Below are 26,020 nucleotides of genomic sequence, written 5' to 3'. Positions count from 1 at the left end.
TCACATGTAACTTCTGTGATGAAATGGGTTACTTGAAATTTGAATGCATCGAATTTAATACCATTTACCATACAACCTCATAGGCCCCTATTGGTAAATCCCTATCGGTTGAAAAAAAGAAGCATAATGAAAGGAAGTCTCTACTGCAAAACAAAATTGAAAATATTAAGAAAAAAGTAGTCTCCAAAGTGGAAGGAACGAAGAATTCATCACCTCCCAATCAAAACAACAATATAGGGGAACTCTTCAAATAGATTGCTCGCCTGAACCTAAAAGCTAAAGAACTTTCTGAGTCAAGTGGAAGCAATCAAGGTGTAAGAAGGTATCCAAAGAAAAAATGACCTTTAAGATCACCCAAGAAGAGTAGGTCCCCTAAGAGGAACTCACATGTCCAAGAGAAAATAGAGTCGAAAAGGAAAATTCCTTCCCTTCCTAAACATAATTCTCAATCACCCAAGACAACTCTACAATGGAAAGTCAAAAATGAGGACAATAAGTGCCTCGTAATTCACACAACTCTTAAGACTGGCAATTTTATAGATGGTACCTTAATAGTAACTTTTCCCGACACATGACAGGTGATTGAAGTTAGTTTAGTCACATGGTTGATTTTGATGGAGGGTCCATTACCGTTGGTGATGGCAAGACCACTAAGATTATTGGGCGAGAAATTGTTAATGGTCCAAGATTGCTCAGGATGGAAAGTGTGCTATGAGTTGATGGTTTGAAACATAACCTTCTTAGTATATCCCAAATATGCGACAAAGACCATCGGGTGAGTTTCAATCGTGAAGTCTACGAGATCTCAATCCCAAATGACAAAATTATTGTGAGAGGTTTTCGTACTATTGATAATTGTTATGTAATCGAAAACATAAGAGAAATTATCGTCTCCTGTGTAAGCAACATGACTCAAGTTGATGAAGTCTAGCTGTGGCATCAACTACTCGGTCATGTTTATTACAAGAACTTGTTTCATCTTGCCTCAAAAGACTTAGTCAAAGGATTACCCAAGCTGGGTAAACAAGTAAGAGATGTCTGTGGGGGAGTGTCAAATTGATAAACAAATTCGAATTACCCACAAAAAGACATCAACTCTTGCCACCTCAAAACCCCTAGCTATTTTACACATGGACCATGTGGGTCCCACTAAAGTTAGAAGTCTAAGAGGTAAGAGACATTTCTTGGTGATCGTTGATGATTACTCTAGATTCACTTAGGTCATTTTTTTTTAAGAGAAAAATTTGATACTTTTGATGAATTCAAATAGATCATTAAACGTATCCAAATAGAAAAAAAATATGTCGTAGGTAAGATTAGAAGTGATCGTGGTGAGGAGTTTGAAGACGGTCGATTCATACATTTATGTGATGAAAATGAAATCCGACATGAATTCTCAACTCCTAAGATCCCTCAGTAGAAAGGAGTTGCTAAGAGGAATAATCACGTTTTTCAAGAAATAGCCACAGTCATGCTTTATAGTAAAAATCTTTCAAAAAGTCTGTGGGTCGAAGTTATGAAAACTGCTTGCCACATTATCAATCGAGTATATCTTTGAGTAGGCTTAAACAAAATAACTTATGAACTGTGGAACAACAAAACTCTCAATGTCAAATACTTCATAGTCTTTGGAAGTAAATGTTATATCCTAAAAAATCGTGAACACTTGAAAAAATTTGATTCAAAAAATGACAAAGCAATTTTTTTAGGATATTCTTCAAACAGTCGTACTTTTTGAGTCTTTAATCAGAGGACTTCTTCCATCCAAGAATCTATAAATGTGGTGATCGATGATCAACCCATGAAGGACAATGATCCCACTAATGCCAAGGTTGAGGACGAGGGAGTATTTCCTACTCCACCTTCACTTCCTTCAACGTCTCAGGTACTGGAAACATTACCTATTGTTAAGGATCATCCCACCAATTAAATCTTTGGAGATCCTAGAATCGGTGTTAAAACCAGACGATAACTTGAGACGTTGAACAATCATTTCTGTTTCACATCCAAATTGGAGCTCAAAAATATTAATGAAGCCTTCATTGATAAATATTGGCTTTAAAACATGTAAGAGGAACTTCTTCAGTTTACTTAGAATTAGGTGTGATACTTAGTAGCAAGACCATCTGATAATAATGTCATCGTAATGAAATGGATATACAAGAACAAATCCGATGAACTTGACAATGTTGTCTGAAACAAAGCTCGTCTAGTAACTCAGGGATACTCTTAGATTGAGGGAATTGATTTTGATGAAACCTTTGCCCTTATTGTCAGACTTGAGTCAATTTAGATTCTGATGTCCATAGCATGCTCTATGATATTTAAATTATTTTAGATTGACGTCAAGAGTGGTTTTTCTGATGGTATCCTAGATGAGGGAATAACCCAAGGGTCTAATTGATCCTAAACAACCTCACAAAGTCTTCAGAGTCAAAAAGGCTATTTACCGTCTTAAACAAGTCCCTTGTGCGTGGTATGAATGGTTGACTCAATTTTTGATCGACCATAATTATACCAGGGGTAGTATTGATCAAACACTCTCTGTTCAAAAGGTCAAGGGTCATATCCTCATTGCCCAGATCTATGTGGACGACATTGTGTTCGGCTCTACAAATGAAAAGATGGTCCACAAGTTTGCCCACTTGATGCAATCTGAATTTGAAATGAGTATGGTGGGTGAGCTCAACTTCTACATAGGGTTGTAGGTTAAACAACTCAATGATGGTTTGTTTATCTCCCAGACTAAATATATACGTGAATTGGTAGATTGTTTTGATCTTCAACCTGGTAAAACTCATCACACCCCAATGAGCACCACACTCAAGTTTTTTAAAGATATATTTAGAAAAAGTGTGGATCCACACCTTTATACGAGTATGATTGGTAGTTTTTTCTACTTGACAGCTAGTCGGCCAAACATCTATTCTATTAGAGTTTATCCCCATTTTCAAATCGATCCTAAGGAATTGCATTTAACGATTGTCAAACGAATTATTCATTATGTGGCTGACACTTTTGAGTATGGCATCTCGTATTCATTTGATTCATCTTCCATTATTACTAGGTACTTCAACGTCGATCGGATCGGCAACATTGATGATCGTAAATCCACCAGTGGTGATTGTTTTTATATTGGAAACTATTTAGTTGCTTGATAAAGTAAGAAATAGAACTCCATTTCCTTGTCCATTGTTGAGGCCAAATACATTGCGGTTGGAAGTTGTTGTGCACAACTTTTATAGATGAAGCAAATGCTTTTGGACTACGGGTCATCTCAAGAGATGATGAGCTTATTCTGTGACAATATTAACGCCATCAATATCTCAAAGAACCTTGTCTGACACTCTCGGACAAAATCTATCGATATTCGGTATCATTTCATATGCGAACTTGTTAAAAAGATCACGTTATTTTTCTTGAATATGTTCCAATCGAGAGTCAATTTGTCGACATTTTCACAAACCTTTGGATTTGATAGATTTTGAACATCTTCGAAAATCCATTGGGGTGTGCTCTATGAGAACCCCTAGTTTGAGATAATTGGCCGAGTGCTAAATAACACTCCTGGAAATCCTCAATTTTTTGCTTCTCGCCCAATATGGGTATACTTGAGTCTCTGGGTTCTACTATTATGCTTTCTAATCATATCCGAGGTTCTTGTCTTTCTTGCGTAAAAAAAAAAATTATCGTCGTTTTTGCGTTACGCCTTTGAGCAATTTCACCGATGTTTGAACCTTTCTCGAACTTGGGATTATTGGTACATTCGGGTTCATAGACTCCTCTTAAGTTCATTTGCGAGTTTCTATTGATTTCTTTTGCTCATTTCCAACTCATTTTATCTTTTTCAAAATTTTGAAAATTTTACGTTTTGGAAAAATTTTGTTTATTTTTTTTGTGACTTATTGAAAGAGTTTTGAGGAGTATCAATAGTGTTTTTTGCATGTTGGAAACATGAGGAAAACAAAAAAAAAAATTTGGAACATTTTTTGGAATTAACGACAGCATGCTAGCGATGTTAAAATGCTCATAAACTTTGATTTTTTCTATTCTTTTCTCACTTTTTCATTCTTTTACCTCCAATCATCTTCCTCATTACTCTCTTTCTCAATTTTCTCTTGTTTTTTTTTCTCTCTCTCTCTCTCTCTCTCTTTTAAGTGAGATTTCACCATTTCCTCCAACCTTTACCCCATCACTCATCTCTTCATCACCGTGTTTTCTTATTTTCTTCTTCTTTGCCTTTTTCTCTATCTCATTGCTCGTCGTTGTGATGACTAAACGGGGGCAACTTTTGCAAAATCCGCCTTCACGACACTCCTCGCATTCCAAGAAGTCTAAAAATGTAGCTCATTTTCCCACATCGTTCCACCAACCCCTCATTTGCCTCTATCGTCTCAGATGCTGGTTGCGGTGACGGAATCGAAGTCGGATGACAAGTTCCCCACGGTTCGTGCTAGCTATGTATCTCGATGCACATCATTTGTGAGATCAATGCCCAAGAATCCACCGTTTACAAATATGGCGTGTTTAGTATGCTTCATTGCGTGGGTTGGGGTGAAATACTTCAATTTGGTAGTGATGTGTACTCTATGCAAGTGGTAAACTTCTATGCCAGTGTGACGGAATCCGAATACAATCCTTCATCACTTGTCGTTACAACATTTCACCATTGGCCACCTCTTCGCACGGTGGTAACCCCTCACACAATTGGTAGACTTTTGGGGTTGCCCGTCATTGATGTGCCCATGCTTGAGCCAGAGTCTGACTACTTGATTCAACAAGAACAACTTCAACAAGTGTTATGTGGTCCTAACAATTAACTCCGATGGTCCAAAGGTGTTATATGGTCAACATGCATGCTCACTCCTTTGCGCATCCTACACAATATTTTCTTATGCAACTTCTACCCTCGCGTTGGAAATTCCACTGAATTGGCATCCCACTAGTATGGCTTGCTGTATTATGTGGCTTACGGTGTTCCTATGTGCTTGCCAACACTTATCTTTCAACACATCATTATGACAACACAATCACAATCTAAGAGGAGTCTTGGCTTTGGTCATCTCATTTATATCCTTGCTCTGGATTGTCAACTTGGAGTCAACCTTCCTCGTATGATTTCAAAAAAGACGTTTGACGACACAAATCTGACCAACATCCTCAAAACGATCGCCGACCCATCCGCTCTGTGTTAGTTACCCGCCTCTTTTTCAGATGAGGAGCCCCCTCCTTAGATTTTGTTTAAATAAAGGATATTTTGATAATTTCATATAAATGAGGGTATTATAGTCATTTTACCCTCTCGGTTAATAGAAATGTCCTTTAAGGATTTGACCAAGTCAACCAAAGTCAAGGAGATAGATCTTATTTTGCGGGAGTACCACTAAATATCAACCAAAGTCGATTTGTCAGATCTAGGGTTTTTAAATTTTAATCTATTGTTCATCAATAAGGGATTTGATCTCCATTAGGTTTTGTTTAAACGAAGGATATTTTGGTAATTTTGCCTAAATGAGGGTATTACAATCATTTTACCCTCTCGGTTAATAGAAACATATTTCTCTTAATGATTTGACCAAGTCAACGAAAGTCAAGGGAGCAGATCTCATCTAAAATTTTGTCGATTTGATAAGAGTCGACTAAATTTCGCCGATTGTACAAGAGTAGGACTAAATTTCCTTTCTAAAATTATACTTAATTACCCTCCCAAGTAAAAAAAATTTCATACTTAACTACTTATATAAAAAAATATAGACGAAGACAAAAATATATTGTGGTCGGATAAGGCGAAAATGACGACAGTTGTTTCTCTCTCACAGAGTCCTAGCCATGACGCTTCTTCTCAACGGTCCGCTCTTCTGTTCCAAATTTACTTCAAAATCTCGTATCTCTCACCACTCAAAACCACCATATTTATGCTCATGTTCCCTCGCAGGCTATCGTACGCAGCAGGAACACTACTCACCTGTAAATAAGCCATCCACTCTTTTCCTCTCCTCCTTATCCTACGCACCATTGATAGTATAAATTAATTGTTTACTGTACTCGGCTCATTTTAGATTATCTTCTTACATTGTTACAGGGACTTCTGAGAGTCAGAGCTCCCGAGGACTTCTTCCCTTCATTTGGAGAATCTCTCGCTAGGGCGAGCATTGTTGCTTTTCTCTCTGCTTCTTCTCTTTTTTTTGTTGATCCCGCTCTTGCATTCAAGGTAATTGATCGACCAATTCTCTTCTCTTCGGTCATTATTGATTTTATAGATGAAAGACAATGGATAAAACCCCTAATTTTTAGTTTTTTTTTTTTCTTTCTGTGTGCACAGCTATTCATGGTTTTAAAACTCGGTATTCTGTCTCGTCTCGTAGTCACTAATACCGAGTTGATTCATCCTAGTCATCCATCTCAGATAAACTATTTAACTCGGATTATATGTATTAATTAATATATATTTATTCTGAAATAATTATTACCATTTTATAAAATAAGTTTGGTTGAAATCATGGTTTTAAATCTCGTCTGAGACTGAGACGACTTGTCTGATACGTCTTGGTATTGTCCACCAACGAGATGGATATACAAGTGAAATGTTTCGGACGAGATTTAAAATCATAGTTCATTTTTCTCATTGTTGAAGTTGTCCTTGAGAATTGTGATGGAATTAAATCCCAACCCATCTTTATAGTTGTGAGGGGGGAGGGGTGGATAAAGGTTGAGACAAAGGGGGGACAACCATCCTATTTTATCATATTGTTTATGAAATTTTAAATATCAAAAGTTTAGGTGTTTTTATCCAAAAAACAAACAAACAATACAAAAACCCAATCGACTTAGTCGAGTTTTATTGACTTAGCTGAAATTTTCAAAATATTGGAATCGATGTAAGGACGATTCACATTGCAAATGAAAGTCATCTCAATCTCGGACAATATCTAAAATCATGCTGCCATTTTGATATTTTCCTCTATTTTTGTTTTTCTGAAGTGTTAAATTCTGTGTGTTGGTGTTCTCTCTCGACATGGAAAGGGAGGAGGTCCATACGGCGCTGAAGTGACAAGGGGTCAAGATCTAACTGGGAAGGATTTTAGCTCGAAAACTTTGATCAAACAAGATTTTAAGACGGTATAGATCTCTAAGTTTACACGTATTTAGTTTTTTTTAACCTTGGATCACTGCTTGGCTTAGTGATGGTTGATTATCATTTTCTTTGTTCCAGTCAATATTACGACAAGCAAATTTTAAAGGTGCGAAGTTACTGGGTGCTAGCTTCTTCGATGCTGATTTAACAGGCAAGTAAACTACATTTGGTCTTGTTTTTGGATTGAGTGGCCGAAGGATGTATTCAGTTCACTTTGTCCTTCTATGCATTTCCTTGATGGGTAAATCTCATGTAAAGGGGCAAATTTTGTGTCGTTTGTGATTTATCATTTCCATTCTGTCTAATATGCTGATATGAATGGAGTCCCTATGAGGCACTCTTTCTTAAGATTTCAAATCTCTTGAAGTTAGTCCCATTTTAATCCAAGCATAGGAGGAGAAAGAATGACAATACATATTTGGATCATGTCCTTTTTCCAAGTAGTTTTGTCGGAAACAAATTGTATTAGAGAAGGGGCTCTAGATTGTTGCCTCTATGTACTAAAGAAAAAAAAAAGATTTGATAAAAATAGAATAAGTCCTAACCCTTGGACTACAAACACTGTTGTTTTTTTTTTTTTTTGGATAGATAAAAGAATTTATTATAAAGTAGGTCGAGAAGGCCATCCAAACATACAAGGCAAGACTGAAGCCAAGAGAGAAAAAAACTAACACAAGACTTATAAGGAACACAAAGAGTCCCACCTAAAATCAAATTCTTCGAAGAAGACCTCTTTAAAGTCCACATTTAACTTACACCAATGATACATAAACCCCAAAACCATCAAGACCATAACATGGAACGAACTTTCCAAATCCAAGAAGATTCTCTCATTTCTCTCCTTCGAAATGCTCTAGCAAATAGCAAAGGGGAGTAAGGCCCAGAGACTTCTTTTCCTACTAGTGAAACAATTATTATCCCAACTCAAGAAAAGTGATTTTGACGAAGCCTGGAGGACCCAACACATTTTGAACATCCTCAAGAAATGATACCACATTTTGGAAACTAAGGAACAATGAAGCAACAAATGATTAATAGTCTCTCCACTTGCCTTACACAGTCAATAAAAGTTTGGAGTTGCAAAACCCTTAGAAATGAGGTGATCTAAGGTCAATAACTTTTTTAAAGTGTTAACGAAGCAAAAAAAGAGATTTTAGAGGGAACCTTTGAACCTCAAATGATTTTAAAAGGGAAAGAATCAAGACCTTGGGGTTCTAGAGTAGCCCAGAAAGAACTCTCCAAAAATCTTCTCTCCTTGTTTCGAGTCCATTCCCAACTGTTACTCCCTGATTGTTCCGTGTATTGAAGATCCAAAATCGAAGATAGGTCAACTAATTCTTGAATTTCCCAATTGTTAAGAGACCTTCTAAGGCAAGGATCCCAAGAGGTACCATTATTAGAAAGGCTCTGGAAAGCCGAAAAGAGCATCTCTTTTTTAGAAGAGAGCTCATAAATCAAAGGAAATTGTCAAAATAAAACAATCTCACTAAACCAGATATCTTTCCAAAATTGAGCACAATTCCCACTTTAAAAACAATCCACTTTTGAAATTCTTGATACCCTTTTCTAATTCCATTCCACACTTCACAACCATTAGATGATTTCACATCCCTAGTCTCCCACCCTAGCATTTTCTCCCCATACTTAGTCTTAATGACTTTTTTTCACAAATTATTCTTCTCACTATTGGAGATAATGTCGTTTATTAGTAGTTTTTTTCTATTATTTACACATGAGTTAATATAAATATCCGCCAAGCTCTCATTAAGAGACTTGACAATTACTTTTCCATAATTCTTCTTGGTATCAAAGCCCTAGAGGACCCATCAACTCCTTCTCCTTGGGTTTTCCTTTTTGATTCTTGGAATCTTGATTCTTCTCTTTCTTCTTCTTCCCTCATCAACCCTCCAAATCTTGAAGATGAGGATTGTGCTGGTGATGACATATTGCGATAGAGTTTTTGCATTGTGTTTCTGCCCTCCGATCGTTATTTTTATGCCTTGTGATAGGCTGTTTAGAGTTCTCCCTAACCTGCGATAAGGTTTTTCTACCCATGCTGGACTGCTTGGTGATCTGCGACTGTGCAAGAGTGTAATTTGGTGATCTACGACAACAATAAGTGTGCTGTTTGGTGCCTGTGACATCAGCTGAGGTGTAGTTTTTGTGATCTGTGACAGCAAGGGTGCTGTTTTTGGAGTCTGCGACAGCAATAGAAGGTATTTGGTGGCTTGCGATAGCAACTAGTGTACTATTAGGTGCCTACAACAACAACTAGGGTGTTGCTCTGTGATCTGCGACAGCCAGGGTGCTATTTTTTGGGGTCTGCGACAACAACCAGGGTGTTGCTTTGTGATCTATGACAGCAAGGGTGCTGTTTTTTTGGAGTCTTGACAGTAATAGAAACTATATTGTGGCCTGCGATAGTAATAGGGTACTATTAGGTGCCTGCGTGTCATGACCATGTTCTTTCAAAGCGAGGTCATGTGGCGCAAGGGGTGTTAATCCATAAGCAAGTCTGTAAAAATTATCTCCAAACACAAAACGTAGCTAGCAAGCAAGAGAATGGGGACAATACGAGGAAAAGTCCAGAGACAACTTTGTTGATATAATATTCAATGACACGGAGTATTATGTTACAAAAGCAAATAGGTGTGTTACAAGCAACTGATGATCTATGACATGCGGGACTCCACGTAACTTGGCGTGAGGGCTTGAAGTCAACGTGGGTGTAGGTTGGGGATTGGAACACTAGACACCCTTCCTACAAAGAGTATGCTATGTCTTTCCTAGGTTTCCAAAAGGAAACATCAAAAGTAGAGGCTGATCATATTCTTTTATTACTAAAATGCCACTAAGCTAATAGATATACCCTGGCACGGGGTTGATATGTGAGCCTTACACAATATTACATGGGTGCTCCCGGGTGACTCTGGGGCAAGTTACACCTAACTCTAGGTGTCAAAGTACATGGCCTTCACGTTGCGGTAGCAAGGGTTCCGCTGTTTTTGAGGCAACCTCTTTTACCTTGTGGTTTATCCCATCATGGTTTGAGACTACAAGAGATCTCCTGTCAAGCCAAAGTTCCTACAAGTTACATCTTCCTTGTTCGTACTGAGCAATGACATCGCATCAAGAGACCAAGGATTCCAACACTTTTCTTGGGGTAAATTCTTTAGCCCAACGCATTACCATTGCCCTATTAGATGGTTGGAATTTTCAACCTTAATCTCGATTTGTTAGGCTTTATTTGGGAAGTAGAAGGAAATCTACATGACTTTTGGGCACCATTAATAAGTCACCCTTCACTGATCCCAAAATTGAATAATGGGAGATCGACAACTGCATCATTTTTGGATGACTTTTAACTCCATGGAGTAGCGCATTTACACCATGTTTATATATCATGAGACTGTCTCATCTTTGTGGTCAGTCCTTACTCAGACATATGCGCATGCTCTGAATGACATAGTGTAGTTGATTACTTTGAGTTTCTTTAGTCCTGTTGGGAAGAGCTATTTCATTATGAGTCTATGATTAAGTTATCTGCAGAAGCAACCAGTAATACTTACGAGGATTGCTCGATATCAGACTTATCAATTTCTCATGGGTTAACGTCCTGAGTTTGAGGCACTTCGGACCCATATTCTTAACACCACTTTTTTAACTTCTTTGTTTGAGACATTTGCAACCATTGATAGTGATGAGCGTTGTCGTGGCATTCCCTCTTAGGCCTTTAGTATTTTTTTTGCTCCAACTATACATCAGATGACTCTAACAGCCAATTCAGATTTTTCATACCCTCGTTCCCAGGGATTTAGGGGTCGGGGTCGTGGTAAAGGGAGTGGTCTTACATGCAACCATTGTGGGAAGATTGGCCATGAGAAGGCTTACTGTTTTCAACTCTATCTCTATTTGTTGAGATCTTCTGCCATTCAGTCTTTGGAGCATTCTGCTCCCCGTGCTGCTGCTGTGGAGTTTCCTCCTACTGATCCTCCTATTTCCCTTGGCACTATTGATTTGTAACAACTCCAGATTCAGATTGCCACTATTATCCAAGATCAGATCTATGCTCATACTCATTCATTTTCGACTGTGGCCTCAGTTACCACGTCTCTAGGTACATCCTCCGCATTTCATGTTTCTCAGTTTGGTTCTACTCCCCTTAATTTCGTTTTTTTCATGTAATCATAAATGTAACCCATTGGTGGTTTTTCGTCATCATCCACCAATCTTAGGACAATAGTTAGTGGTTCGGCATTTCTTAAGGTCTTACCAAAAGTTTTGAGAAAGAATAATATGGACAATGAGTTTTCCTTCATTCTTCTTTGACTAAGGCCCTTTATTCCAATCAGTTGGCACTACAAAGCTTTTAAGTTGACTTTTATTTCCATACAAGCTTTGTAGTATCAAAAAAGCTGTTGTAAATCGGGTAATAGCCGGTCTAAGTAATTTTTCACTAATATTTTTTGTCATTCTTTGCAACAAGAAAGCATGCTTATACATGAAAATAATAATTTTTCTGACCCTAACAACAATTTTAATATGTAACTTACCAATGTCTTCTAAAATAGATCAATACTATGTGCCGCACAAGGTGACGAATACAAACGAGGTCTTTTGTCCATTAACAAGTGATTGCAGTCACATATGAATTGCATTGTTCGTGACCACTTGGACAACATTTTTTTTTTTTTTTGATTTCATCAATTACATTATCTAGTAATTTTAAAAAATATTCGGCAATTAAGGAACATAGTTTAAGGAACATAGTTTAAGGAACATACTTTGGGCCGATGCATCAACAAATTTAAGGAACATAGTTCTAGTCGGACAATTAACTAAAAAGTTAATTAATGTTCGGCTAGGTCTATCAGTCCATCCATCGGCCATTAGAGTACACCTATAGGTCTTCCATTTCTCTCGATATTCATTAGGAAATCTTGAGTGAACTCTACTTCTTTCTTTAGATACGGCTATTTAATTTCATGGTAAGATGGTGCTTTAATCCCGTTCCAAGTTGTCCAATGGCCTCAATCATGACCTTAAAACTTTTCAATTTAATAGTATTAAAGGCAATACCCACTTGGTAAAATCATTTTATTATGTATTGGATAGTAGTTTTTCTATCCTTTGCATGGCTCTCGATTGTGGTTTTTGCGGGGCCTTTTACTTTTTCTCTTTGGGTAACCACATCTTCGGGATGTGGCCTACACCATCTATCTAGTGGACCTCCACACATGCTCTTTTAGATGCTCTTCTTGTTGGTGCAATAGTTGGTCTAGAACGCCTAATCGATGTGGTCATAGGGAGATATCATGTTCATGTACATAAATGTCCTCATCGTCGTCCTCATCAATCCCACCACTACATCTACCTTCTATGTAATTTTCTAATATGGCAGCATCATCTCTTATTTTCCTAGAGGTCTTGTCTAAATATTCCATTATTTTCCGTTTGATTTCGGGACTAACTTTTGGGCATGCCTTAGCACTTGACCCCGCCATGTGAGCAAGGTGTTGCTTGTGGTGTGTGATTCCTCCTTGACTTATGTAGTCACACAATTCACACACCATTTGATTTTTTTTGGTGACACTACGGTAATTACCGAATTTCCAACCGGGGTCATTCGATTTGGGCCTTAGGGAGGAGTTGGCCGATGAAGAAGCCATGTTCTTCAAATGTCTAACAAAAAAGTAAACAAGTAAAATAATTTTATAAATACCTCAACTCCAAGGCTTTATGCTTATTGATTCTTGAATCTTGATATTTGATCTTCTTGAATGATTCTTTAATCTTGATCTTGAGTCTTGAATCTTGAATCTTGATCTTGAATTTTGAAACTTGGAGAGTCTTGATTGATTCTTGAGAGTTGAGTGATGAGTCTTGAATTTGACCTTGATTCTTGAAAGTTGAAACTTGGAGTCTTGCTTGCAAGAGTGTAGAGACTAGAATGGAGATTTCTAGAGAAATTGAGATTAGAGAGAAGAGAAATGGATTGGAGATTGGAGAAATGGATTTGATCATGCTTCTTGATCTTGAATAAACTTGATGATTTTAATGCTTAAACTTGTAGAATGCTCAATGGAAGTTGTTTTTGAAGTAGCGCAAATGAGGGATCCAAGAGTGGAGTATTTATAGGCAAATAAGAAGGCGAAGAAAAAAAAAAAAATCAAGTTGCTGTCCAACGGCTACTTTTTTAGCCGTTGGACACGTATGCCATCACATATGCTATATCTGATCACATATTTTTTTGTGCCATTGCATACACAGCAGCCCCTCTATTTTCGCATATACCACCATGTTATATGCAATTTATCCCTCAGATTTTGCATATGCGATCGCTTTTGACAAAATTGATTGTCTTAGATGATTGTATTTTTTTTTGTGTGTATTCGTAAGTTGCAGTTAAATAAGTTGAACCGATTGCCTTCTTTGGGGGGGAACGGAGAGAGCAACCTGCCTCGCCGATAAAGACCTACCTATCATGAGTTGCATCTTACGTAGAAATGCACCGGACTGGGATAGATGACTAGTTAAAATTTCATTTTTTCCATTTTCCATTTTCAAGTTTGTGAGTTTATGCATTCTTAAATACTTTTTAAACATGAAATTTTAATAAAAGCATATAATTTTTTTTCTTTTCTAAAGTTACTTCAATTATTGAAGTTTTTTTTAAAGTTTTTATTTTTATTCTCTATTTAAAAAAAAAAAAATTGTTTGCATATGCTGATTGCATATCATATCATAAGCTATTCGACAACACTGCTGGGAATTCAAATGAGACATGGAACTGGATGAATTGAATTTAATTGTGAATTTGTTCGGAGAAGGATCTAAAGATTCAAGAAAGAACATGTAAAAACTAGAAGTAACTGACATTCTGTTTAAGATCATAGGAGTCGCTAGAAATTGGCACAACTATTACCATAGCAAGCTTTCAGTTGTAGAATTATAAAGTTCTATGTGATGGGAGAAGAATACTTACCAGGGAACATTTTACTACTTCAGGCGTTTCCGTGGATATTTGTATCTGTTTGGCTGTACAGATGGGTCCTGTTACCTAGGATAATCCAAGTATAAAACGGGAATACTAACATAGCAAAGGTACATATGAAGTTCAAATTATTTTTCTATCCTATACATTGGATGACTGACCTCCTTGCATGTGGGAGAATTTTAGTCATATCACATTAGGCAGAGAAAATGAAAGAGAGAATATGGAAATAATTCAATAGAAAAATAGTTCAAATGTTTAAGAAGTCTTGCAATTCATATGGTGGCCCCAGTGAGGATTTCTTGTGATATAATAAATAAGGGAAAGAATGACCAAAATAATCAGGATGGAGGATTGAGTACTCGTTTCATAATTTTATCAATTTTCTAGTATGGGGTTTGGCAAATCTCAACTTACTTCAGGTATAGGCAGGTTCTATTTTGGCTCACTCCTTGAGTAGAAGGCGACTCGACCCATTGCCTCTCCTAGTTTCCATCTGCTCCATTTATACTGTTATCCACTTCAATAGTACTTATTATTGTTGTCAAGTGCATTAAAAGCGAATTTTAGAGATTCTTGGTAAGAGGTGAAGATATTAGGGAAAGGTGGTGGGGTTATTTTCAGAAATTATGAAATCAGGACTACCAAAGACTCCTTGTGCTTAGCGAAATCAACACTAGCAAAGGTGAAAACATTTGGGGCTTCAGCATCGGATGATATCACAGTAGAAGTATGGAAATGCATGGGAAGTTTTGGATTGTCCTCCTTAACTAAGCTATTCAATAATGTTTTAAAGATTAAAAGGAAGTTAGTTGAATGGAGAAAAGACATGTTAGTATTATATATAAAGTTAAATGAGACCTATAAAGCTCTACTAACTATCAGGGTATTAAACTTATGGATCACATTGTGAAACTATGGGAAAAGAGTGATTTAACAAAGGTCAAGACAAAAAACAAATATATTGGAGAGCTAATTTGGTTCTGTGCAAGTTAAGATCAACCATCGAGGTAATCTTTCTGCTTAGACAAATGTGAAGAAGTATAGGGAAAATATGAAGATTCTCTATATGATTTTTATTGACTTAGAGAAAGAATATGACAAAATACGTAGAAAAATAATTTGGTGAGTAATACCCATCTTGTGCACATCTATCAAAATTATCTTTTGGGCATTACTGAAATTATGATGCATATATCTCCATATTTACATAAACACACATAGTTCTCATTAGGGGCGGAGCCAGGATTTTCTTGTAGTGGGGGCAAACTATAGTTTTCCAATAAGGTTGAAGAACATGAAGATGAGTGGTTTTGAAGCAAAAATTCATGGGTTGTTTGTTGGAGGTTGTAGAAAAGGGCATTTAGGTCATTTCTTATTAGTCTATGAGAAAAGACCTCAGTCAATGAACAATGTCATCAGTGAGAGTAGGGGCAACTGCCAAATATTAACCAAGTAGAAGAGTTCTAATAAATCGAAAAACTTGAGTGGGGTGGGGGCAAACTCAATATATTTCAAATTCTCAAGAGAATCTAATTTTTTTAAAATTTTTGTGGGGGTAAGTGCCCTGGTTGTCCCCACTGTAAATCCGCCCCTGATTCTCATCATTACATTATAGATTCTCTTAGGGATATCCATGAGAAATTTTACATTCCCATGTATAGTAGAGATTCCCCTTAAAGAACCTTATTTTTTAGAAAGACTCATTATGTGTATTTTCGCTCGTTAGAAGTCTAGGTGAGTTTTGAGAGCCATGGATCACTAGTGGAGCATTCAGGAACATGAGATCATGGAGTGCTTGCAATTTTTTTTGATAACCAAAACAATTAATTAAAAAAGGCGGTTGAGGTGACCAATCACTAGTACAAGAACAAAAGAGCTCGAAAACAAAATAGAACCTTAAAAGGAGTGTAAGGACTCCCATCTAAAGACAAACTCCTCAAAAAGTACACCTTTAAAAGCAACACCTAGCTTGCATCAATAAAAAAAATACCCTAATATAAACAAAAGCAACTCATGGTGATGCCTCTTCACCTGTTTCTCTCCTTCCACATGCACCAACAAATAGCAAAGGAGAGCAAGGTCCAAAGGGTTATTTTCCTACCACCGAAAATATTCTAACCCTAGCAAAAATAAACTTAAAGAAATTTAGGAGAGCCCAACTAATTTTGAAAAGCCTCAGAAAATGGGACCAAATCTTTCCCACAAATGGACAATGAATTTGTAGAAATTCTTATAAGGGTTTCTTGGTTATTTACAATCTTCCAAGGGTTCTTTCGTTATTAGTAACACTCTTATGATATATATATATATATATATATATATATATATATATATATATATATATATATATATATATATATATATATATATATGAGTGAGAGAGAGAATAATAGGAACTCTTTCTTTATCTCTTTTCTTCTTCTCCACAAAAACCCTAATTCTGAAACTCTCAAATCTAGCTAGTATCAAATCTTAAGATAAAATAGGACCTTAGAAATAAATTTAAAGAAAAAGGAGAGAGACAAGAAGACTTTTACTTGCTGTGTCTGATGACGCCAGCAGTCGACGTGTTGACGTCATCTGACGCTGTTTTATCAGATATTTTGATATTTTCTGATTGTTTCTAAGAGGGTGATTTTAGAGAATTTTTGAAACAAGTTTCATGGGATTTGGAGTTGTTTTGAGCAAGTTATAATGTTTTTAGTGGAAAATCAACAAAATGACAAAAATTCAGGATTTTTCATTTTCTCTCCATCTGTTCATTTCAATTACTTGCTCTAGTGGAGTGTATTTCGTGCTCACAAGGTGGTGGTGGTTTTTTTCGAAAGGTTTTTTTACAATGTTTGAGGTTAGTCAGTCTTTGAATGTGCCTTTGAATGGTGAAGGGAGTATGAGTATGCCTCAAAGTATTGTTCCTAATCTTCAAATCATTAAAGTGAAGCTAGATGGCCATAATTTCCTTGTTTGATCTAAATCGGCCATACTATACATTAAAGGAAAAGACAAAATGAGATATTTGATTGGTAGTTTACCAATTCCTGATTCTGAAGATCCAATCTTTGACAGATGGGATGCAGAGAATGTTATTCTATGCAACCCGACATTAGTAGTAATTTCTTATTTTTGCAAACCGCCAAGGAGATATGGGATGCAGCTACAGAGACATTCAAAAGTAGGCAACACAGCTTGTGTGTATAAGTTGCACAATAGTATTTGGCAGATGAGCTAAGTTGATAAGCCCTTGTCTACATATTACTCTATTCTCTGACGTCTACGGGAAGAGTTGGATCATTATCAGATATTTTGGGCCCATTGTTCTATCAATGCTATTGCGTATAAGCAGTTGGTTGCAGAAAATTGTGTATTTGAGTTACTTGCCGGTTTAAACTCTGAGTACGAACAAGCCAGGGTTCAAATTTTAGGAAAGGAGTCTCTTCCATCATTAATTGCAGTATATTCCTACTTGCATCATGAGGAGTGTCGTCGTAATGTTATGCTCCAACCTACCATTCGTGAAAGATCAACTTTTGCCCTGATATCCCAAAGAGGAGGTTGCAATGGTGGTCGTGCTCGAGGCGGTGGTCGTTCAGGGACAACTTTTGATGATAAAGATAAATTGAAATGTGACAATTGTGGTCGTACTCACTATACTAGGCATACTTGTTGGGATCTTCATGGTCGTCTATCACATAGAGGTTCATTAGCCGTTGGTTGAGGAGGTAGTTGTTACAATAGTGGGAGGGGTTCAAGCGTTTTTTCTATTATTTCCATGAAGATATTAGAGCCTACTCCAACTCTAACACCTGCATCTGGTAGTACTAACCTCTCTCAAGGTGAGGTTGAGGCTTTTCGACGTTTTCTGGCTCAATTGGAGCCTCTTAGTACGACTTTTACATGTGCTGTCGCTTACTCACGTTCTTCGGCCTCGGCCTTCAGTGCATCTATTTCCACTCCTAACAACTCTTGGGTTATTGATTTAGGGGCATCGGATCATATCACTGGTATGTCTTCATTTTTTTCATCTTATCATATCTGTTCTGGTAGGGACAAAGTAAAAGTTGTTGATGGTTCTTATTCTTCTATAGTTGGCAAGGGTAGCGTTATTGCTTGTCCATATATGAGCTTATCATCTGTTCTTCAGGTCCCTAATTTTGCTTTAAACCTCCTTTCTGTGAGTCATCACGAAATCATTAAATTGTAGTGTCACTTTTTTTCCTTCTCATTGTGTTTTCTAGGACTTGGATACGAGGAGGATGATTGGTATGGGGCTTGAGGAAGGAGGACTTTATTTTTTGGATCCCCCATCACGGGTTGCTACCTCAGTCTAGAAGCTTCCATCTACTGTTGGAGTGGCCATTGTTTTAACGAGTTATTACAGTGGCATAGGCGGCTTGGCAATCCCTCTTTTTTGTTGCTTGAACGCTTGTTTCCTCAGTTATTTTATTCTATTTCTGTGTCAGATCTTCAATGTGAGATGTGTGAATTTGCTAAACATTGTTGAACCTCTTATCCTGCTAGTGGTACAAAAGCAGTTCACATTTTTCTCTTGTTCATTCTGATGTGTGGGGATTTTCCACAGTTACCTCATTACGTGGTTTTCATCATTTCATTACGTTTGTGGATGATTTTTCTCGTGTTACTTGGGTTTACTTACTCAAAAGTTAAAAGTGACGTTTATTCTGTGTTTAAACTCTTTCACAAAATGATTGAAACACAGTTTTGTGTAAAAATTAAAGTCCTTAGATCTGATAATGGTGGAGAATACATGTCTGATGGTCTTTCTTCATTTTTTAGTGAGCATGGTATCATTCACCAAATCACTTGTGCAAGCACTCTTCAAAAAAATGGTGTGGCTGAGAGAAAAAATTGTTATTTATTGGAAGTTACTAGAGTTCTCTTATTTACTATGAACGTAGCAAAAGTGTTTTGGTTGGATGCTCTCTTAATTGCTATGTTTCTTATTAATCGCATGCCTTCGCATGTCTTGGGATTTAAAATTCCCATTGAGGTTTTGTCTTCTCCTGATAAGGTGTTTCTCATTCCTTCCGAAGTCTTTGGGCATGTGTGTTTTGTTCATGTCTTTCGAGCCGACCGCACCAAACTTGGCTTTAAAGTCATCAAATGTGTCTTTCTTGGGTATCTTTCTAATCAAAAGAATTATAAATGGTATCATCCCCTTTCTTGTAAATATTTTGTATATATGAATGTAACATTTTTTAAGTCTACCTCTTTTTATTCCTCTTGGAACACATCTCTCTAGGGGGAGACAAATGAAAGTAGAGAGGTTTTTTTCCCCAAGAGTTGTTGTCTTGTCCTCTTCCCTTTGACAATGTTGATAGTGGTCATAAATAGTGGTGATGATGACCAGGGGAGATTCTTATTATACAAGAGAAAGAATTACAAGTCGGCAATAATAATGGTCAGGGGGAGATTCCTATCATGCAAGAAGAGAAATAATTACTTGTGTATTCTAGACGTGACAAAGGCACTAAAGAGAGTTCTCATGAGCCCAACCAAGAATCCTCCCCAAATCCATCCGTCAACGGTAATATCCCTACTCCTAAAATTGATAATTCTAATCTTCCCATTGCAATTAGAAAAGATGTTCAGTTATGTAATCGACATCCTATCTCCAATTTTGTTTCATATGGTTCTTTGTCTTTCTCTTATCGCGCTTTTGCTAAAGCTTTGTCTTCAGTATCTGTTCCTCGTAGTATTGTTGATACCCTGTCTCAACCAAGTTGGAAAGAGGCAATGGAGGAGGAAATGCAGGCCCTTGAGAAGAATAATACTTGGGATATGGTTGTTTTTCCTAGAGGAAAGAAACCAGTGGGATGTAAATGGATCTTTACTGTGAAGCATCGTCCGGATGGATAAATGGATAGGTATAAAGCCAAACTTGTCACCAAGGATTACACTCAAACTTATGGCATTGACTACTGTGAAACATTTGCTCTGGTAGCAAAAATGAGCTCGATTAGAGTCTTGTTATCCCTTGCAGCCAATCAAGATTGGCCATTGCTACAATTTGATGTGAAGAATGTTTTTTTTGCATGGTGACTTGGAAGAAGTGTATATGATACCACCTCTTGGTTTGAAATGTCCAGCTGTTGAAGGGAAAGCATGCAGACTAAAAAAGGCATTACATGGCTTGAAACAGTTTCCTAGAGCATTGTTTGAAAAGTTTAACTGTGCCATGGTGGGGTATGGGTACAAGCAGAGTCAACCTGACCACACATTATTCATTAAATATTCCAATGAGAAAATTACTGCTCTCATAGTCTATGTTGATGACATTGTAGTGACTGGTAATAACCATGATAAAATAAAAAAATTAAAATGCCAATTAGTGAAGGAGTTTGAGATTAAGGACTTGGGTCAAGTGAAATACTTTCTTGGGATTGAAGTCGCAGCGGAAATATGTTATGGATCTCCTTCATGAGACAAGTATGATGGGTTGCAAGCTTTGTGATACTCCTATTGAGTCAAACCATAGGCTTCGTCAGTCTAATGGTGAGCCCTGTATTAGTGTTGAGAGATATCAGAGACTTGTGAGCCGACTTATCTACCTTTCTTTAACCTGTCCAGATATTGCTTATGCAGTTAGTGTGGTAAGCCAATTTATCCATGCACCAACTACAACTCATTTAGATGTTGCTTATAGAATCCTAAAGTACTTAAAATCCATTCCTTGACAAGGTTTATTATATGCTTGTCATGGTAGTTTTCGCGTTGAAGCCTATGTAGATGTTAATTGGGCAGGTTCAGTGTCAGATCATCGTTCCACCTCTGGGTATTGTGCATTTGTTGGGGGTAATATTGTTTCTTGGAGATGTAAGAAACATACAGGGGTTGCAAAATCCAGTGTAGAAGTTGAGTTTAGGTCAATGGCTCATGGGGTGTGCGAGTTTCTATGGCTTCAAATCCTCTTAAATGAATTGAACCTTTCTATTCATGTGCCGATGAGTTTGTATTGTGACAATAAGGCAGCCATTAGTATTGTTCATATCCCAGTGCAACACAATAGAACCAAACACATTAAGGTAGATAGGCACTTCATCAAAGAAAAGTTGCAGTCTAGACATATTTGTACTCCATTCGTGCAAATTGAAGATCAGTTGGCTGACATCCTTACTAAGGGGCTAGGTAGTTTACTTTTTCATAGCATTGTTAACAAGTTGGGCATGAAAATATATATATGCACCAACTTGAGGAGTGTAGAAATTCTTATACGGGTTTCTTGTTTATTTACAATCTTCCAAGGGTTCTTTTGTTATTGGTAACACTCTTATGATATTAATATATATATGAGTGAGAGAGAGAATGATAGGAACTCTCTTTTCATCTTCTCCACAAAAACCTTAACCCTAAAACTCTCAAATCTATTGAATTAGTATATGATCAACCAATTCCCCACTAGCTTAGCATAAAGCAAAAAAAGTTTGGCATTATGAATTCCCTACTAATTAGATGATCAAGAGTTAGTAGTTTATCATAAGAAACTAACCAAGCAAAGATACTTTTGAAGGAACCTTAGCCCCTTAGATAAGGGAAACTAGAAAAGACCCAGGACTTCAGGGCTTTAGAATAGACTGAAAAGAACTAACTGAGATGCATCTCTCTTTGTCGCAGGTCCATTCCCGACTGTCATTCCAGAAGACTCAAAGCATACTTGGTCCAGCTTGGAGTGCTTGCATTGAAATCATCCTGGGGCTATTCGAGATTATCCATCTCCTGTATAAAGCATTTTCGAGAAATGAAGAAACAAAAGGTTAAGGGAGATGATTAAAAAATCTTAATAGAGATTTAAAATACAAGTTTCATTCCAAGTTGACTTGTGGAGGTTTCCTATTACCTTATCACCATCTAATAAGGAATGAAACATATTACTAGATGGTCACTAAAGTCCAATTTAGACTTACTCTTCTTGGATTGGACTTGCTCTCCTTGGAGCATTTTTTGAGATGTAGATTTTAGCCATCCTTACGAGTTTAAAAGCACCACTTCTCATTTAGAACATCATGGAGGTCACAACCTTATACATGGAACCCACAACCACCTTTCATCTTACATTCTAGAGACTAATTATGCAGATGAACAAATGCATTCAAAAGTTGACAGAGACCTGACCTAGGAGAGGCCAATACTCTTTCCAAAGAATTTGAAATTCACCAATGAGAATGAGAATGAGAATTTTTTCTAGGCCTCCCCGTCTCCCCTTTCTCTTTTCCCCATGCTCATTACCACATTAAGTTTAAGCCGGATTTCTTTTTGGTCATTTTTTCATACTTGTCATAATTTGAGAAATAGTCAATTTTGCCTCACATCTACCTCACCATTTCCTTGTCATTCCTATTGATTTTCTCTTCCTCATGCCTTATTTAATTTTTTTCTCTTGTTTCCATTTTAGTACAAGGGGGAGAAGGCTAAAAAAAGTATAAGTGAAATTCAAAATAGAATAAGACACGAAGAAGAGAAAACTAATAGAAATAAATGGAGAAATGGTGAGAGGGATGTGATATAAAACGGAATTTTTTCCAAATGGTGTTAAGTAGGAGAAAATGATCAAAAAGAGGTTAGGACTTAAACTTAAAGTGGTAATGAGCATGAGTGAAAAGAAAAAACACTTAGAAAAAAGTCTCATAGCTTTTGAATGCATTGGTTCCTTCACCTGATGAGTATCTAGATGTTTAGATAATGCAAAATGAAGGGCTGATGTGAGTTCCATATGTAAGGTTGTGATATCCACGATGTGCTAAATGAGAGTGATGATGTCCAAGCTCCTATGGGTGATTCAAATCTCGAAAGATAATCAAGGGTTCTCACTGATGCTTCAAAGAGAGTAGGTCCAAACTAAAAGATAAGCCCAAGTTGGATTTGGTTGGCCCATCTAGTATTATGACTCATCCCTTGTTAAATGGTGGTAAGGAATTAGGAAACCTCTATAAGTCAACTTGGGGTGAAACTTTTGTCTTAGGTCTCTGTTATGATTATTTATTCATCTCTCATAATCTTTTATTTCTTTATCTCTTGGAGATGCTCTATAGAGGAGCTTGATACCCTCGAATAATTCCAAGATGATTTCAATACAAGCACTCCATGGTCTTCTGCTCTTGAATGCTCCACTGGTAATCCATGGCTCTCAAAAATGATCATTGAGAAATAAATGAGTCCCTAATGAATATATTGACTTAATTAGCAATGTATTCATAAGCTGTGACTAATGTGAAAGCAAACAGAGATGAGACAAATGAGTTCCGATTAATATTGGTAGCCAAGGATCAGATTGAGTTCGTACTTGTTTGCTCTACTTATAGATCGAGTAATTGCTCATATTCAAAAGTACATAACTTGGTGTATATTATTTGTTCATGATATACTATAAGTTGATGAGACTAGTGGATTGTGTTAGGTTGTCAGTTGATGTAAAATCCCCCCTACATGAATCCTGAAAATTTTAATCTTTATTTCCATGAAGAGGAATGTTCACTATAATTTGATGGTCTGGAAATAATCTGAAATGACCATTTTTGTTATCTCGAGTCTATTATACATAAGAATGAAGAGATTTGGGAAGATGTTGCCCATAGAATCAGTGTTGGACGGTTAAAGGCTTAAAACGGAGGTGCTCTTTTGGAATGTTTGCAAATGACTTGTATGAACTAAATTAAAAGAAAAATTCTGTAAGACTCAGCAACAGCAGCTATGCTTTATGGATTTGAATGTTGGGTTGTCAAGAAACATCTCCAATAGACACAGCTATGAAAAAATCGATTGAGATGGCACATTTAACGAAGGCCTATTACAACCCCAGATATAAGGAATATACAACTTGTAGGTTCTAGACGAGGTCGATTACAGCCCTAATTAGAAGGATCATATAAGTTGAAGGATCTGAAAGAGCAATAGAAAGGACCAAAAGAGCGTGGATTGAGATAGTGAAAGTGAATATGAATACACTTTCAATAGCAGAAGACGTGGCTTTGGACAAAATTGAATTGAGAAACATGGTTCTTTTAGCTGACCCCAAAGCTTTGGGATAAGGCTTTGATGATCATGATATTTTGCTGCTGTTATTTTAGATGTCACTTTCACCATTTGTATCACATATTTCGGTGGTTGATCTGTCCAATGCTGATAAATGTATGTTATTCCAATTTTTATTTTCTCATCGCTGTCACCATTTTTAACATGTGTTCAGGTGCTGATCTTTCCGAGGCTGATCTCAGGGGTGCTGATTTCTCCCTGGCAAATGTAACAAAGGTGATTCAGACATAACTTACTATACCTGTGTGAATGTAAATAAATTGTCCAAATAAGTTAATTTAAGGCTGGTATTGACATGTTAATGTATTTTATAACTGTAATTTATGAATCTGTGATCAATATTTTACCTTCAATGATGGAAAGAACTGCGATCCTATAAATCTATTACTGTTCTTGTCTGTGTCCTTACTTTCTGCAGGCAAATTTGAGTAATGCAAACCTGGAGGGGGCACTTGCTACTGGAAACACATCCTTTAAGGGATCGATTATAAATGGGGCAGGTATGTAGGAAATAAACTAATTGATTCTAGTTTTAACGAGTTTATAATGCAAGTTTGAGGGCCAAAAATCAAACAACACCTATATTAGTGCAAAGCAATACTGTCGTGAGTGTACGCTAACGTGGTCCAGTCCGGTTCTTCGACCATTTGAACAATGCATGGCCCACTGAAGTAAATGAACCATTTACACTGGTATACTGTCACAAAATACTCCACAAAGTTTTCTAAAAAATTGTAAAATTTGCTGAATAAAGGACTAGCTGATTAAATCAGAGATTCTCTTCTTCAACCTTCAAATCTCTAGTCTAAGATAAGATTTTTAGGGAGGTTCAAGATAATGGGTTTAGGAAGAAACCCAAAAACACCACCATTTGTATAATTCACAAATATATCCCAAACTTATCTGAATTAACTGACCGAATAATTGCCAAACCCAAACTTGGTTACTATGGGTATGTGTACCGCGAGGTTGTTTTCAACATCCTAACAAAGAAGCATGAGATTTCCCATCTCATACTCAATGTTTGAAGTCTTGAATAATCTCCCATATATTCCGTTGGAAGGCATTTATCTAATTTTAGCTTGATTTGTGGTGTGGCTAGACTTCACAGATGTACCATTGAGAGAAGATCAACGGGAATACCTTTGCAAAGTTGCAGACGGGTAAGAAATTCTTCCCTAATACTGTTTTTCAGTTTCTTGATTTGATTACTTTTCATTGTAAAAGCTGAGGTCTCCATTTAACTTTGAAAAATAATTTGTTCATCAGGGTGAATCCAACTACTGGAAATGCAACAAGAGAGACATTGCTTTGCAACTGATACTTCAAGTAATCATCCATATGATTATTAAAGGAAAATTTGGGTGGCTACATCTGTAACAATTGCAGTTTCTCCCGAGGCATTTTATTTAATTATAATGCTCTTCTATATATGTAATCCAGTATACACGAGAGGAATCTTTTATAATGTTATGATCTTTTTGGGTTATATACACTGGACATTGTTATGTTCCAAGATCTGATATGTAGATAATCCCATATTTCTAGGGTGAATTATCATAACTGATCAAATATGACGTGTGTTCCATATTTGGTGGAATCTAGTGTGCATAGGGTGATTACTCCTTTGGGGGTGTAGGGTTTGGGCTTTGCTTTTGGCTGTTGTTTCTTTTGTTTTTCTGGCCTTTTAGCCATTGTTTGTTGCTTCTTTCTTTGAGGATTCCTTGTCCTCTTTTTAATAAAACTTCTAGGTTATCAAAAAAATGAAAATAAAAATAAAATTGGTGTATTAAAAATTGATAGTTTTCTCCATACATATATATATTTTTTTGGAACCAAGG

The 26,020-nt window shown here is 36.8% G+C and overlaps 1 protein-coding gene across 1 annotated transcript; it reads left to right on the top strand.

The window, feature by feature from the left end:
* The first annotated feature begins 5,769 nt into the window (after nt 1-5,769).
* On the top strand, nt 5,770-25,779 carry LOC147384528 (Tetratricopeptide repeat (TPR)-like superfamily protein). The gene is made up of 8 exons (XM_086425535.1): nt 5,770-5,967; nt 6,083-6,211; nt 7,024-7,119; nt 7,214-7,286; nt 24,334-24,395; nt 24,598-24,679; nt 25,282-25,342; nt 25,449-25,779. The coding sequence occupies exons 1-8, from the start codon at nt 5,830-5,832 to the stop codon at nt 25,498-25,500; spliced, it is 693 nt and encodes a 230-aa protein (XP_086281661.1). The 5' UTR covers nt 5,770-5,829; the 3' UTR covers nt 25,501-25,779.
* Nucleotides 25,780-26,020: the final 241 nt, after the last annotated feature.

This window comes from Akebia trifoliata, chromosome 15 (genome assembly GCF_017979445.1).
Source record: "Akebia trifoliata isolate Shusen 1 chromosome 15, ASM1797944v1, whole genome shotgun sequence".
Lineage (NCBI taxonomy): Eukaryota > Viridiplantae > Streptophyta > Magnoliopsida > Ranunculales > Lardizabalaceae > Akebia > Akebia trifoliata.
Note: the sequence above shows the minus strand (reverse complement) of the source record. Positions and strands in the feature narration are given on the sequence as shown.

Coding starts and splice junctions, on each gene's coding strand:
- LOC147384528 (XM_086425535.1), top strand. CDS start 5,830: ATGACGCTTCTTCTCAACGGTCCGCTCTTCTGTTCCAAATTTACTTCA. Junction 24,396..24,597: donor CCCTGGCAAATGTAACAAAG/GTGATTCAGACA, acceptor TACTTTCTGCAG/GCAAATTTGAGTAATGCAAA. Junction 24,680..25,281: donor ATCGATTATAAATGGGGCAG/GTATGTAGGAAA, acceptor TGGTGTGGCTAG/ACTTCACAGATGTACCATTG.